General features: G+C 48.2%; 3 protein-coding genes across 16 annotated transcripts in view; 1 reads left to right on the top strand and 2 right to left on the bottom strand.

Moving 5' to 3' along the window:
* Window positions 1-4,482: 4,482 nt before the first annotated feature.
* LOC133161353 (cGMP-dependent protein kinase 1-like) lies at window positions 4,483-12,146 on the bottom strand. Of its 13 annotated transcripts, XR_009716075.1 has the most exons (23): window positions 12,029-12,146; window positions 11,240-11,480; window positions 10,995-11,136; window positions 10,687-10,753; window positions 10,483-10,582; window positions 10,304-10,417; window positions 10,077-10,182; window positions 9,946-10,009; window positions 9,775-9,852; window positions 9,532-9,626; window positions 9,382-9,447; window positions 8,896-8,970; window positions 8,728-8,824; window positions 8,520-8,659; window positions 7,626-7,715; window positions 7,412-7,553; window positions 7,160-7,323; window positions 6,952-7,074; window positions 6,572-6,634; window positions 6,434-6,500; window positions 5,959-6,099; window positions 5,316-5,493; window positions 5,000-5,249 (listed from the first exon to the last, which is right to left on the bottom strand). XR_009716075.1 is itself a non-coding variant. In XM_061289782.1 (22 exons), the coding sequence occupies exons 2-21, from the start codon at window positions 11,460-11,462 to the stop codon at window positions 6,001-6,003; spliced, it is 2,115 nt and encodes a 704-aa protein (XP_061145766.1). In that variant the 5' UTR covers window positions 11,463-11,480; window positions 12,029-12,146; the 3' UTR covers window positions 4,483-5,065; window positions 5,987-6,000. The 13 variants fall into 13 exon arrangements, 12 of the variants coding, with proteins under 12 accessions (XP_061145766.1, XP_061145763.1, XP_061145765.1 ...); XM_061289782.1 differs by lacking the exon at window positions 5,316-5,493 and having other exon boundaries at window positions 4,483-5,065; window positions 5,987-6,099; XM_061289779.1 differs by lacking the exon at window positions 5,316-5,493 and having other exon boundaries at window positions 4,483-5,065.
* A 304-nt stretch (window positions 12,147-12,450) lies between these two features.
* On the top strand, window positions 12,451-13,456 carry LOC133161358 (EKC/KEOPS complex subunit LAGE3-like). 2 transcript variants are annotated; one of them, XM_061289795.1, is made up of 3 exons: window positions 12,451-12,573; window positions 12,760-12,888; window positions 12,964-13,456. In XM_061289795.1, exons 1-3 carry the CDS (start codon window positions 12,530-12,532, stop codon window positions 13,166-13,168), a joined length of 378 nt encoding a protein of 125 aa, XP_061145779.1. In that variant the 5' UTR covers window positions 12,451-12,529; the 3' UTR covers window positions 13,169-13,456. The 2 variants fall into 2 exon arrangements, with proteins under 2 accessions (XP_061145779.1, XP_061145780.1); XM_061289796.1 differs by lacking the exon at window positions 12,451-12,573 and having other exon boundaries at window positions 12,692-12,888.
* A 104-nt stretch (window positions 13,457-13,560) lies between these two features.
* Window positions 13,561-13,757, bottom strand: part of LOC133161359 (WD repeat domain phosphoinositide-interacting protein 4-like) — a 73,305-nt gene continuing 73,108 nt past the window's right edge. Inside the window, exon 10 of the mRNA XM_061289797.1 lies at window positions 13,561-13,735. Coding sequence (XP_061145781.1) covers window positions 13,626-13,735 — 110 coding nt within the window. The 3' untranslated portion in view covers window positions 13,561-13,625. The remainder of the gene's footprint in view (window positions 13,736-13,757) is intronic.

Below are 13,757 nucleotides of genomic sequence, written 5' to 3' on the forward strand. Positions count from 1 at the left end.
GGTTGAATGAAGTAATTTCAAATGTGATTTCTGATAAATACTAGGTGTGAACACAAAAACTACTGCACAAGATGGCCAGTTTAATTGTTTGAAAAGGACTGTGCAGAAGAGAGACTTATTTCATTTATTTAATGGGAAGGAATAAGACTTATTTAGTTTGTTTAATCTATTTTTGTTCCCAGGCAAAATTGGATATGCTGCAATTGCAAATTTTAACAAAGCACAGTGCCAAATCTTGACTTGAGACCTGCTAGGACGTATTAAACGCTTAGCTAAATTGATAGAAGTTGGTCGTATGAGCGAGTGGAGTAACATGAGATCTATTCTCGTCTACACATAGCACACACAACTTTGGATATTTTGAATGAATGAGTGAGTGAATGAATCTTATTTGTTCATTTAAATGATGACTGTATGAATACTAGGTATAAACAGAAAATCTCCTGCACAAATGGCCAGTTTACTTGTTCGAAAAGGTGTGGGAACAAATAATCTATCCAATTTAAGACAAATGTAGTTACCTCTAACAATGTGTTGCTTTAGCTATTGTTGTCTGTGACCTTCCCATGAATAAAAAGGAAGGACGGACTCACCGAAGACGTCTTCGCCAACGTGCAAGCGTTGTACTTTGTATCCTTCAAACATACAGGCAACGAACACGGTGGAACCTAAAGGAATGAAAGAAAACTTTATCATTTGCCCTCAACCAACATTCGCAGATAAAACACAATGTGACGTGCGGGGTTAGGGTTAAAGGTTGAGGGAGGGGCCCTCGTTTTAAACAACTTTTTTGAAAAGGAGTGTGAATTTATTTAATGGGAAGAAGTAAGACTTATTTAGTTTATTGAATCTATTTTTGTTCCCTGGCAAAATTGCATTTGCTGCAATTGCAAATTTCAACAAAGTATGGTGCCAAATCTTAACTTGAGATCTGATAGGATGTATTAAACGCTTAGTTAAATCGATAGAGGTTGGTAATCAGAGCGAGTGGAGTAACGGTGGTTGAATGAATAAATGAATGTTGAAAGTATTTTAAATTATGACTTTGTATAAATACTAGGTATTAACAGAACATCTACTGCACAAAATGGGCAATTTACTTGTTTGAGAAGGAATGGCAAGAAGAGAAGTATGACTTATTTAATCTGTTTGTTCCCAGGCAAAATTTGATGCGCTGCATTTCCAAATGTCACCACATGATGGTGCCAGATTTTGACTTCAGCCCTGATAGGCCATATTAAACACTTAGTTGAATTGATAGAAGTTGGTAATAAGACAGAGTGGAGTAACATGAATGTTCTGAATTAGACATAGTTTGAATATGCTTTTGAATATTTTTAGGTAAACAGTTTAGCTTCACTTTGAGCATCATTTGAGCAGTCTGATAATCAACCAAATCTTTGAATTGAAGAATTTAGGATTTAAGAGTTAGCTTGTTATCATGTTCAAGGTAATCAGATTTGTTTAAAATTCGAATGGCCTTCTTTTAAAAACTATTCTGGATTACTACTTTGGATCTTTCTTGAATGGATGAATGAATGTTGAAAGTAATTTAAACTATGACTTTGTATAAATACTAGGTATTAACAGAACACCTACTGCGCAAAATGGGCAATTTACTTGTTTGAGAATGAGTGGCAAGAAGAGAACTAAGACTTATTTAATATGTTTGTTCCCAGGCAAAATTGGATGTGCTGCAATTCCAGATTCCACCACATGATGGTGCCAGATTTTGACTTCAGCCCTGATAGGCCATATTAAACACTTAGTTGAATTGATAGAAATTGGTAAGACCGAGTGAAGTAACATGAATGTTCTGAATTAGACATAGTTTGTATATGCTTTTGAATATTTTTAGGTAAACAGTTTAGCTTCGCTTTGAGCATCATTTGAGCAGTCTGATAATCAACCAAATCTTTGAATTGAAGAATTTAGGATTTAAGAAATAGCTTGTTATCATGTTCAAGGTAATCAGATTTGTTTACAATTCGAATGGCCTTCTTTTAAAAACTATTCTGGATTACTACTTTGGATCTTTCTTGAATGGATGAATGAATGTTGAAAGTAATTTAAATTATGACTTTGTATAAATACTAGGTATTAACAGAACATCTACTGCGCAAAATGGGCAATTTACTTGTTTGAGAAGGAGTGACAAGAAGAGAAGTAAGATTTATTTAATCCGTTTGTTCCCAGGCAAAATTGGATGTGCTGCAATTCCACATTTCACCACATGATGGTGCCAAATTTTGACTTCAGCCCTGATAGGCCATATTAAACACTTAGTTGAATTGATAGAAGTTTTTTGAATATTTTTGGGGTAAACAGTTTAGCTTCGCTTTGAGCATCATTTGAGCAGTCTGATAATTGACCAAATCTTTGAATTGAAGAATTTGGGATTTAAGAAATAGCTTGTTATTATGTTCAGGGTAACCAGATTTGTATATAATTATAATGGCCTTCTTTTGAAAACTATTCTGAATTACAATTTTGGATCTTTTCTTATATTACTTTGCAACAATATACTCGGTGACAGATTACACAGTATAATTACATATGTTAATTTGAGAGTGCCCACACTCAATTTACTTATGGTTATGTGTTACATTAATTACTGTTAGACATGAAATAGTGTTGAACATAAATGGAGGAAGAAAGGGGTACTCACGGTTGTGATCAATGAAGCAAGCCTCCAATTGATTTGTATAGTCATTCTTCTTACATTCTTCTTCTTCTAACAGTGGAAAACATACAGCAAACAACGTTGAACCTAATGGAATGAAAATAAACGTTAACATTTAACCTCAACCAACATACGCAGATGCAACGCAACTACGTTTCAGCTAGGGTTAGCTACTCAGCTACACATTGCTATTACACTGGACGCTAGCTACATCGACAACTTTAGTCAAACTTCGCAAAAGTAAATCTCTTTAAACACTACGGCCATCTGCTCCTGGTTCCCGGTTCGGCCGGCGAGTCAAAAAGTTTGCCCACCCCTGCTCTAGACGGTCCAGTTGCAAGCAGAAATTAAAGATATTTCTCTTGATAATCGCCGAGTTTGTATTCGCGCCCACGAATTATAATCTCGGCGGGAGTAGCGCCAATTGAAGTCATATCGGCGTCACATGACTGCAACGTAATATTATCTAAAACGGTAAATTAGAGTTAAATAAAGTTCACTTTTTTATTCAACGCGATCATTTACAACCGTTGACCAGGGAGAATCGTCGAAATTCGGCCTCTGTGGTAGGCCGCAGACGCAGAGTTCGACGTAGCCGGCGCACTCACTCGCTTTTCAGGGCAACAAAAGTACTTCTTTTTAAAAACAATGAGTTGTATTTACCGTGTACGCTCTAGACGGTCCAGTTGCAAGCAGGAAATAAAAATATTTCTCTTGTTAGTCGTCGCTGCGTCGCGTTTCTCGGCATTGCCGCCGTCCTACGTCCAGTTGCAAGCCGCGTCCTCGGATTTGAATTTTGGCGGAAGCTCCACCCACCGACGTCACGTCCGCGTCACATGACTGCGGCGTAATATTATCTAAAACGGTAAATTAGAGTTATATAAAGTTCTCTTTTTTAATCAACGCGATCATTTACAACCGTTGACCAGGGAGAATCGTCGAAATTCGGCGTCTGTGGCTGAAAGCAGACGCCGAGTTCGACGTCCCGCCCAACCGCCACACTCACTCGCTTTTCAGGGCTACAAAAGTACTTCTTTTTAAAAACAATGGGTTGTATTTACCGTGTGCGCTCTGGACGGTACAGTTGCAAGCAGAAAATAAAAATATTTCTCTTGTTAGTCGTCGCTGTGTCTCGTTGCTCGGCATTGCCGTCTTCCTGTCGCGAGCCGCGCGCTCGGATTTGAATTTTGGCGGAAGCTCCGCCCATCGACATCATGTCCGCGTCATGTGACCACAACATGGCTGACATCCTATAGCAACCGCTGTTTTGTTTAGTAGACTTACAGTTGTTATGCGTTGAAATAATGGCGCAAACTCAAAATAGATTTAAATACATTAAAAAAGTCTTCCTATTTAATGACCAGCTCAGTGGCAAGATCCGCCCTTCAACGTCACGTGACCACGGTGTGGCAGACGTCATGACATGAAAAATTATGAATCATAACACACACGACATGTCATATTGTACCAATACATCAGAATGATGAGTTAAAAGTTAAATTCCCAATGATCGTCACACACACATCTGGGTGTGGTGAAATTTGTCCTCTGCATTTAACCCATCCCCGTGTGATCTTAATCCATCCCCGGGGGAGAGGGGAGCAGTGAGCAGCAGCGGTGCCGTGCTCGGGAATCATTTGGTGATCTAACCCCCCAATTCCAACCCTTAATGCTGAGTGCCAAGCAGGGAGGCAATAGGTCCCATTTTTATAGTCTTTGGTATGACTCGGCCGGGGTTTGAACCCACAACCTTCCGTCCGTCTCAGGGCGGACACTCTACCACTAGGCCACTGAGCTGGTCAAATAAGATGATCCTTTATTATTCCCTCAATGGGGAAACTCCTGTGTAAGCAGCAGTACACTTAACATATACACACACACACGCATGTGGAGAAGGGGGTAAAAGATTTTAAAAAGTAAAAGATATATATAATTAAAAAAATATGGACAGTATATACACAATATAAATAAATATTAGATAGAAAAATAGTGCAAAGGAAGAAAAAAAAATGTGCAAAAAATAAAGCAGGTAAAAAGAGTATGAGGTAGACAGATATTGCACGTTAATATTCTTTGTGTGTCTTGACATGTGAAGAGATTGACAATAAAGCTGACTTTTGACTTTTTTGACTTTTTGATTATTGCACGTAATTATTGTCCGTTAGCTACAGTGATAAGCCTGGTTGTCCAGTCTGATGGCAGCAGGGAGGAAGGACCTGCGTGCGATGCCTCTCGCTGGGTCATCGTGGGTGACGAAGCCGGTCACTGATGGAGCTCTCCAGGGCTCTGACAGTCTCATGAAGGGGGTGGGAGATGTTGTCCATGATGGAGGACAGCTTAGCCACCCTCCTCCTCTCCCCTACCACCTCCACACGGTCCAGACTGCAGCCCAGGACAGAGCCGGCTTTTTTCACCACCTTGTCCAGCCTCTTTGTTTGCTACTTGGCACTATGATCATTTAGTAACTGTGTAGCTAAATTCCCTTGTCTCCTAAACATACGCATGGGTCACTGTTTATCTTGGAAATTGGCCGCACATTGCTGCAGGCCGCATTTTGTGTGTGTCGCTGGAATTACCAAAGCCGTGTGTTATTATTTAATAAATGCACCCTGTGTTCTATTTCCTGTCTTACAGTCTTAAGTCACCGAAGCGGAATCCAAATGTGAGAGACCTCCTCTGCTTGCGGTTGGAAGTCACGTTATGAAGACGTCACAGCTTGGCTTTGGCCAATTGATCCCTCAGCTCCAGCCAGGCGAGGGTGGAATAGCTGCAACTGATACTGAGTCCGACGTCAGCGCCACATATACTCCCTGAGTCGACAGCGGCGGAGGCCGAAGATTTCGATGCATTTAATGATTTGGAGTGACACGGATGTTTTGATCAACGTGTTATTTATGTTATATTTATTTGAATAACTGTTCATTTTACGTCAGTTCCTCGTTTGTGTTTATGTAACGTTACAATACCGTATGCGTATCGTTTAGGCTGTTGTTGCCTATTCGTGTCTGTTCTTGATGTTGGATTTTATCGAATTAAGTTCCGCCAAACATGCGACTTACGTTTTTTTTCTTTTTTATTATGCATTTTATGGCTGTTGTTGCGACTTGTACTCCTGAGCGACGGAAAACACTGTAGTTAGCAATCAGTAGACCAGCTTAAAAAAAATGTATGTTGATGTAACAGAACATATGTCTATACACGCGGTTGAAATGAAAGAGTGGGTTGTTAACACAAATGAACATTGAAATATTAAACATTTCTTTGAAGTTATGGACCTTGTGCGTTCTCCATTGAGCCTCTGACCTGGCCAAGCTGTTTCAGAACTCCAGGTCCCAGCCTGACTCGTCATCAGGGGGAGGGCCCTCGGTGTCCAGGGGGAAGTCATCAAAGTTGCTGTTGTCCAACGGGCCGTCCACCTGATGGCAAAAGCGTACAGCGCCGCAGAGCAAAACACCTTGAGCGGCGGGCGGTTTGTCACGCTCGGCATGCCGCGTCTTTGACGACGTCACAGTTGCTCAGCTGTGATTGGGTTAACTGAACAACCGTGACATTATTTTTCTGCAAGCAGCAGCAAAATGCACAAAGCCCTCCGATGGATCAAAGATTTGGCTGTCGCGTCATATTCTTCGAGCTGACTGCCTCTCGGAGCTCACGTGCAATCTTGGCTGGGGCTACCGTGGCGAGCCCTGCAGACGGCAAAGCGCTTCCAGCCCACGCAACCGAGGTGCCTCTAAAGGGGCGCCAACTCACCCTTGGCATAAAGGGACAGTCCAAGGTTCCCTGGCGGAGGCCATCCCAGTTGAAGCCCTCGAACCACCTGATTGCAGGAAGAAGAGGAGGGACAATGAGGGCGCGGACGACCGCCGGCCTGCACGTTATGTTACTCACTTGTGCTTCTGAATGTCCTTTACGCCGTTCTTCTGGTTCCCGAGACGTTCCGAGGGGTTGTCCCTGACACACACACACGCGCTTGCTTACGACGGCCATATTCAGCACTCGAATTCTATCATCTCCTCTACGTCTGCTCCCTTCTCGCCCAAACAGCTCTGACGTGAGCCGACTGTGAACGAGCCGCAGTCGACACCAACTGGCGCCCCGATGAGCAATTGGACGTCAATCCAAACGGAGCGCGGCGGGCGAGAAGAGCGCCCTAAGTGTGCCTTCTGTGAGCGCACAATTTGGGGCCGCTGCGCAAACTGGCCCTCTTGCGACCCCACCTCTCTTAACTAAGAAGGGCAAATACTTGGTAGCCTTTGCTGGGCCACAACCTGCAGAGTCTCTTGATGAGGTTTGCGGCACTCTTGGTGATCTTTTTGGGGAATTCCACCATGTCGATCCCCCTCAAGATGATGTTGTACGTCTTCATGGGGTCCGAGCCGGAAAACGGCGGACTGCGGGACCGACCGGGAAGGGATCAACGCGCTGCCGAAGCCCGCACGATCACGCCAATGCGCACAAGACCGCCCACCCACCTACCTTCCGCTGAGAAGCTCAAAGACCAGGATCCCCAGGGACCAGCAGTCGGCCGAGCTGTCGTGACCTTTGTTGAGGATGATCTCGGGGGCCACGTACTCAGGGGTCCCGCAGAAGGTCCAGGTCTTCTTCCCCAAGCCCACCTTCTTAGCGAAGCCAAAATCCACCTAGCGGCCGGACGCACGCACGCACGCCCGCGCCGCGCCCTCCGTTAGCGTCACGCCGCCGCTGTTGACGAGCGCCTTGAAGACTCACCAACTTGGCGTAGCCTCTGTGGTCAAGGATGATATTCTCCGGCTTGAGGTCTCGGTAGATGATCCCTTTACAGTGGAGCTCCGCCAGAGCCTCGATAACGCACGTCGTGTAGAATCTTGTGGTCCCGTCGTCAAAGGAGCCCCTGGTGGCACAGAAAGGGACAGCACGCTTGCGACGTCGGCGTTTGGGCCCATCTTTGTGACCCGACACCCACCTGTCTCTTAAGAGCGTCCACAGCTCTCCGCCAAGACAAACCTCTAGCAGCATATACAAGTATTTGGGGTCCCGGAAGGTGCGGTACAACCTGCGGACAGGGACGCATTACTGTGCTTCAGAACAGCTGGCGGTGGCCACTTATGAGTAGGGGTGTGACGATGCATCGATATAATGCTCTACGATTTGTTGGCATCGATGCTAAACGTAAACATCGATCTATATCGCCCGTTTTTGACCTCAGACATTAGACGCGACTTTATTTTGAAATCCAGTTCATTGTTGCTTGCTTCCTCTTTCCGGGAGCAGCGCGCGGCGTGTTGTGTTGTGAGCAGAGCAGGCACGTGAAAGGGGAGCCGACAACTACGCGGCTCCTGGGCTGGTGCTATGGCTAGTGTCCAAGAAGACAAGGACATTCGTTCCCCTTTGGGCTTCAAGTCATTCATTTGGAAGCACTTTGTAATTTCCTAAATAAAGAGTTTGCAGTACCTTGTTGATTTTGCGTATGAATTGTTATAAATCAGGATATTGTTCTATATTTATCGTAGAGCACTATATCGTGATGTATCGTGAATGAATCACAGCAGGCTTTAAGATATGAATTGTTATAAATCAGGATATTGTTCTATATCGATCGTAGAGCACTATACCGTGATGTATTGTGAATGAATCACAGCAGGCTTTAAGATATCGGCAAATATCGTATCGTGGTTCTTTGTATCGATATATCGTATCGTGACAAAACCCGCGATTTACACCCCTACTTATGAGGGGAAAAGAAACAATGGGCTTGAGGCCGCTGGCACGCGGGCACCTCAAACCTGCGCTTGGCACCCCACGAGCTGGACTTGTACTTTGCCTGCTTTGGACATGAACGGAGGGACTAAACAGTGACCTGATGATGAAGGGGCTGTTGACTTCCATCATGATGCGGCGTTCCGACAGGATGTGCTCCTGCTGCCTGGTGTCCAGAATGTGGCGCTTCTTCAACACTTTGAGGGCGAAGGAGCGCCCGGCGTCTCTCTTGAGCTGCACCTGAAGGCGACGCGGCCACACGTCACCACGCGTCGGCACCACGGCCGCCGGCGCGGGGACCCACCCACCAGCTCCACGCGGCTGAAGCCACCCATGCCCAAGGTGCAGACCACGGCAAGGTCGTCGAGCGTCACGCCGGAGAAGAAGTCGTCCTCAGCCGGGCACCTGCGCACGTGCGTTAGTGCATCGTTGCCTCGACGTCAATAGAGAGTTCGTCGGCGATGTACACCACTTACTTGGCTTTGACGTGCTCGTCGTCTCCCTGCTGGCGGTCCACTTCCTCTAAGCCGCCGATCAGCTGCCTGAAGGACCTGCGGAACAAAGGAGAGTGCCGTGAGGCAGCATGAACCCGACTGAGGAGCGGCCTCACTCCTTCAGATGATGTGGAAAACACACAAGGACGCCAAAGACTCTGTTTTTTAGGACTCTAAATATTCTTTTGATTTTGCTTTGTGTCGAGCAAGTTTCTGCAAGTTTCTGCCGCATTTGCTTCCGTGAAGGCATGACAGTGGCTGCTGGGATAAACAATGACTACTCAGCCATGCACGATGTTTGCCTTGTCTGATGTGAAAGGATGGAACGTGGGAGGGGGGGGGGGGGGGGGGTTGTAGCCTTTGCATTGGCTGTCTGGAAGAGGGGAATAATGACAGCTGGAGGGAAATGTTCATCTCGGATTCCCAGCCCTGGCCACCCCGGCTTCAAACCAAACCACCAATGCTCACTCTCTGTCTACCACCAGACAGGTGACGGCGCCCTCTGCTGTCACGCTGGCCGTACGCACATCTTCCCTACGAGACAGGAAAGGCAGCACGTTAAATGGATGGCGGGAAGGCACGGGCGACGGCGACGTGAACGGCGTAGCGCGCTTTCACCCTTTCAGCGCTTGCTCGCCAAACCAGTCGCCTTTGGACAGCGTCTTCACCGGCACCTGCTGACCACTGGGGGCGGTCTGCTGCCACACCGTCACCTGCACATGCTCACAAGTGAGATTTTGCACGAAGGAAGCCAAAAGTCATACCTTGTGAGGCCGTGCAAAGTAAAAGTGAGCAGACTTTGCCCAATCCACTTTGGCAGCGCACCTTACGGGCAGGCACGGAACGAGTAGAAAAGCTCACCTGCCCTTCACTAATAATGAAGAAGGTGTCTCCCGTGGCGCCCTGCCGGATGATGTAGTCGCCATTGCTATAGTGAGTCTGATGTGCGCAGACACACACACACACACACACACACACACACGGGGGGTCAGATGACCAGAGAGTGACACGTGCAGGCGGGTCTGGACTCACCTCCTCCAGAACATCAGCCAGCTTGCTGAGAACGTCCTCTGGAAGGGCCTGGAAGGACGGAACGCTAGCGACAGGGAGACGCCACGTCATTTGGACGTCAGGCTGCTGCCATGTCACGACGTCAAGGTTACCTGCGCAGGAAGTCCGTGTACTGGGAATGCTTGATGAGGCCGGTCCTCATCATAATGGTCTGAAAGCCCTGGCGATCAATGGCCCCCAACTTGATGTCAGTCAGAGCTGCACACACGCACATGTGCATGCGCGCACACGCACGCACACGCACACACACACGCTGGAAGATGACGCCTGGACTCCGGTCCTAGCTTCAGGGGGCGCTGTCGTGTGCACTGTGGTGTACCCGTCACTGTAGCCGTGCGCGTGCAGTTGTACAAGATGGCGAGCTCGCCAAAGACTTTGCCGGGGCCGATGGTGCACAGCTTTTTGCCTTCTTTGCTCACCTCCACCATGCCCTCTGTGGACGGACGCAAAAGGGAAAACGGGAGCCGTGACTCGGAAGCAAAAGCTGCAGTGACCCACCCTCCAGAACAAAGACGCTAGATCCGTCGTCGCCCTCCTGGATGACGCAGCAGCCTTTGTCCAGGCTGGTGGGCCGCATGCAGTCCAAGATGGTGAGGATCTGGAAACGGGGCGGACGTCAAAGCGTGAGCAAAACAGACGGCAAGTGGGGGGTGAGGGTGGAGGTGTGGTGGGGGGGGGGGGGGGGGGTTGGGGTCTTCTCACCTGTCCATGTTCCAGATGCTTCATGAAGTCATTGTCCATCAGCGCTCTCTGGATCAGCTCGCTGGACCTGCACGCAAACACACCCTGGCTCCAATGGGGCAGGCACCTTTCTCAGGGCCGGCCTTCTCGGTCTCCCACGACCCCGACAGAGAGGCAGCCTCGGCTTGAGGTAGGAAGCGTCGCCTCTGCGCAACACACACTCCTCACGGCTCTTTTTTTTTTTCACAGCGGAAAGGAATGGTCCGAACCGCAGATGTAACGATTGAAAAGAGTCTGCAAAACACAGAACAAAAATAACATAAGCTCACTCTTTGCTCTTGCAGTAGCTGGTGAGCGTGACGTCGGTGAGTCGGGCAGGATCCAGAGCGCTGGGTTCTGCCGATATGGCCTGTCTCTTGGTGCGCTGAGGCTCATCGAGTGACGGTGCTGGCATTGCTGGAGCGCCACCTGCTGGATGCAACAAAAAAAGGTGAAGAAAATGTTAAAAAAAAACATAACCTCCGCCCGGGCGGACTTCAACAGTTCAGTGACTCAGGAGAACGTTTTGTCACACCTGCGTCGGGTGTCTGTGCAGCGGCAGTATCGTCGGTGCCCGGCATCAAACTACGATGACGGTCCAGCTCGGCCCGCAAATGGCCAATCAGGAGATCTTTGGCATCCAGTTCTGACTCCAGCTCCTCAATCAGCGCGTCTCGCTCCGTCAGCTCCTCAATCTTCCGCTGCAACGCCACCTGCAGGTCACGCAGCATGCCGCCGCCTCTCTTTGTTGCCGCCATCAGCCGAGTGCTCGTGCCCTACAAGAAAGAGACTCTTTGTTGCCGCCATCAGCCTAGTGCCCGTGCCCTACAAGGAAGAGACTCGTGTGCAGTCAGACGCGCGCAGACGTGGTTGCACAGGTCAATCCACGGTTTCCATACAAAGGAGCTGATGAGGAGAGCTTAAGTGTGGCTCGGAATAAAACAACTTAGTGTAGGCGCAAAAATAATAAGAATGCATTCAATTCATATAGTGTTTTTCAAGGATCCAAAGACGCTTCAATGCTCTGTCTGTTGGTTTTCATTCAGCCTGACCAATTCCGGCTTAAAAACAGCCCAGTTTGGTTCTAAATTGGACCAACCCAAGTACAGTGAAACCTTGGCTTACGAACATCTATGTATACTTGGCAACTTTTTGGGGTCTTGAGATGGTTTTCCCCCTCTGAGTCATTGTCTCCTTTTGTCCTCCCTCTATCGTTCACAGAGTCCTTTGACCATGTGTTGGTTGTTGGGTTTCACTTTCAAAGAGGACTAAGTAAAAAAAAAAAAGTTTTTTTTAAAGAGGACGAAACAAACGCCTGCCTTACCTCCTTGTTGTGACTTCAGCACGCTTCTGGAATGAGGATTTGGAAGAATGTTCTGTCGGCGCGTCCTCGGATGAGCTACTCACACGTGCATGCGCACAGGTGACTTTGACAGCTCCTCCTCAGAAAAAAGAGAAAAAAAAGAGCAAAGAATCTGCCACAAATCTTTGCGTTGAAGAAACCGAAGAACTGTGAGCGAAACATTTAGCTTGTGTCAGAATTCATCAAAGATACAAAGCGTGTATGATTTGGCAAAGGATAAACATATCAACCCACCCCGAACTATAGGCCTGGGACCGAGGTCCGCCACAAGCTCACACAACTTCATAGTACATACATTTGTGGTCGGTCACTCAACCGCGCAGAAGAAATAAATATCCTCCGAACCCGATGGTCGACTTTTGTGCGCTGTCTGCTCTGCCGCTAGGGGGCGGCCGCGCGGGAGGGCGAGCAACGAGTGTGCTCCGATTACTCGGACGAAGAAGGCTTCCGCAGACAAATAACATGGCGGCGCCCGAGAGCGGCGAGCAAGCGAGCCAATTGGAATTGTATCCTTGGATTGCAGTGATGTTGAAGCGTCGAGAGTTCTCTTTGCAGTTTCAGCCAAACTAGCAATAAGGTTATCGCGTCTCCGACGTCTCTGGGCCTGATTCTCCGCGAGCGAGCATGGCTTCTTTCCTGAGCGCTGACGTCGAGTCACTCGCACACGTTTCCTTGACCCTCCCCTTTTCTAGCTCGCTGCAAGTTCCCTTCCAGTCGGCGCGCCAGGCCACTGTGGCTCTGCGCTCGCTGAGTCCCGACCGCGAGCCCCGGCGAGGAGGCGTCCGCAAGCGGCTGACGCTCGCCGGGAGTGTGCTCAGCGCGTGAGGAGCCTTCGCCCGGCCCCGCTGCCGTCGCCCGCACGCCCACCCGCCAGTGACCTCTTGTGACCTTTTCAGGAAGTGGCGTGCAGAGCAAGCTCGCGTCCTTCGCGTATCCGTCAACTCCTTCCTGGAGCACCTCGGCCTGGTCTTGGAGACCATGCGTGCCTTTCCCGCCGACGTCGGACAGGATCCTCACAGCGTTCTTGGTCGTCCACCTTCGATGGACACGCGAGGGCCCGCCTTCATGGAAAACTTCAGCGAGCCGATGCTGCGTTCTTGATTTAAAGTTTTTAGCGTTAAGCATGTTTATCCTTTTTTTTCCTAAGTTGATTTCATCGCGCGCTTGATTACTGGCGTCAGCTATTGCCCAAAATGTCGCCACGAGCTGCTGTAGACGCAAGGCAGCCAAGCCAGCGCTCCGTTGGTTTTGCTCTGACCATTGTGCTCGTCTGCGTTGGGGCAGGGTATTTTTGGTTCTTATTTAAATGTTTTTCCCCTGATCTCACGTGTGCTTCATGTGTAAATGTACGTATCATTTTGCTTTGAATAAAAACAGAAGTCGCCTGCCTTTTTCTTTTTTTTTCTGGTTTGCTTCCTTTGTTCAGTTTGTGTCAAAGTACAAATGAAATCGCAGGGGTGTGACGGACCTGCCGAACCGCAAAAGGTGACACCTGGCTTCACTTGAAGTGTCCTGCCGTTTCTTCCTTGGGTCCTTCCCCGTTTCCTTCCGTCCTGGATCAAAAGTCGTCGTCGTTGCAAATGTCCAAGTAGACGTCAAAGGCTTCTCGGTTGCAGTTTCCGTCGGGCGTGAAGACGTACTTGTGGAAGGTGCCGTCCACGCAGATGGCTGCCATAGAGAGCAAAGGAAA

Source organism: Syngnathus typhle, linkage group LG10 (genome assembly GCF_033458585.1).
Source record: "Syngnathus typhle isolate RoL2023-S1 ecotype Sweden linkage group LG10, RoL_Styp_1.0, whole genome shotgun sequence".
NCBI lineage: Eukaryota > Metazoa > Chordata > Actinopteri > Syngnathiformes > Syngnathidae > Syngnathus > Syngnathus typhle.

Coding starts and splice junctions, on each gene's coding strand:
- LOC133161358 (XM_061289796.1), top strand. CDS start 12,692: ATGGCTTCTTTCCTGAGCGCTGACGTCGAGTCACTCGCACACGTTTCC. Junction 12,889..12,963: donor GCCGGGAGTGTGCTCAGCGC/GTGAGGAGCCTT, acceptor TGACCTTTTCAG/GAAGTGGCGTGCAGAGCAAG.
- LOC133161353 (XM_061289782.1), bottom strand. CDS start 11,462: ATGGCGGCAACAAAGAGAGGCGGCGGCATGCTGCGTGACCTGCAGGTG. Junction 10,010..10,076: donor TACACGGACTTCCTGCGCAG/GTAACCTTGACG, acceptor CCCTGTCGCTAG/CGTTCCGTCCTTCCAGGCCC. Junction 9,853..9,945: donor TGGCTGATGTTCTGGAGGAG/GTGAGTCCAGAC, acceptor TGCGCACATCAG/ACTCACTATAGCAATGGCGA.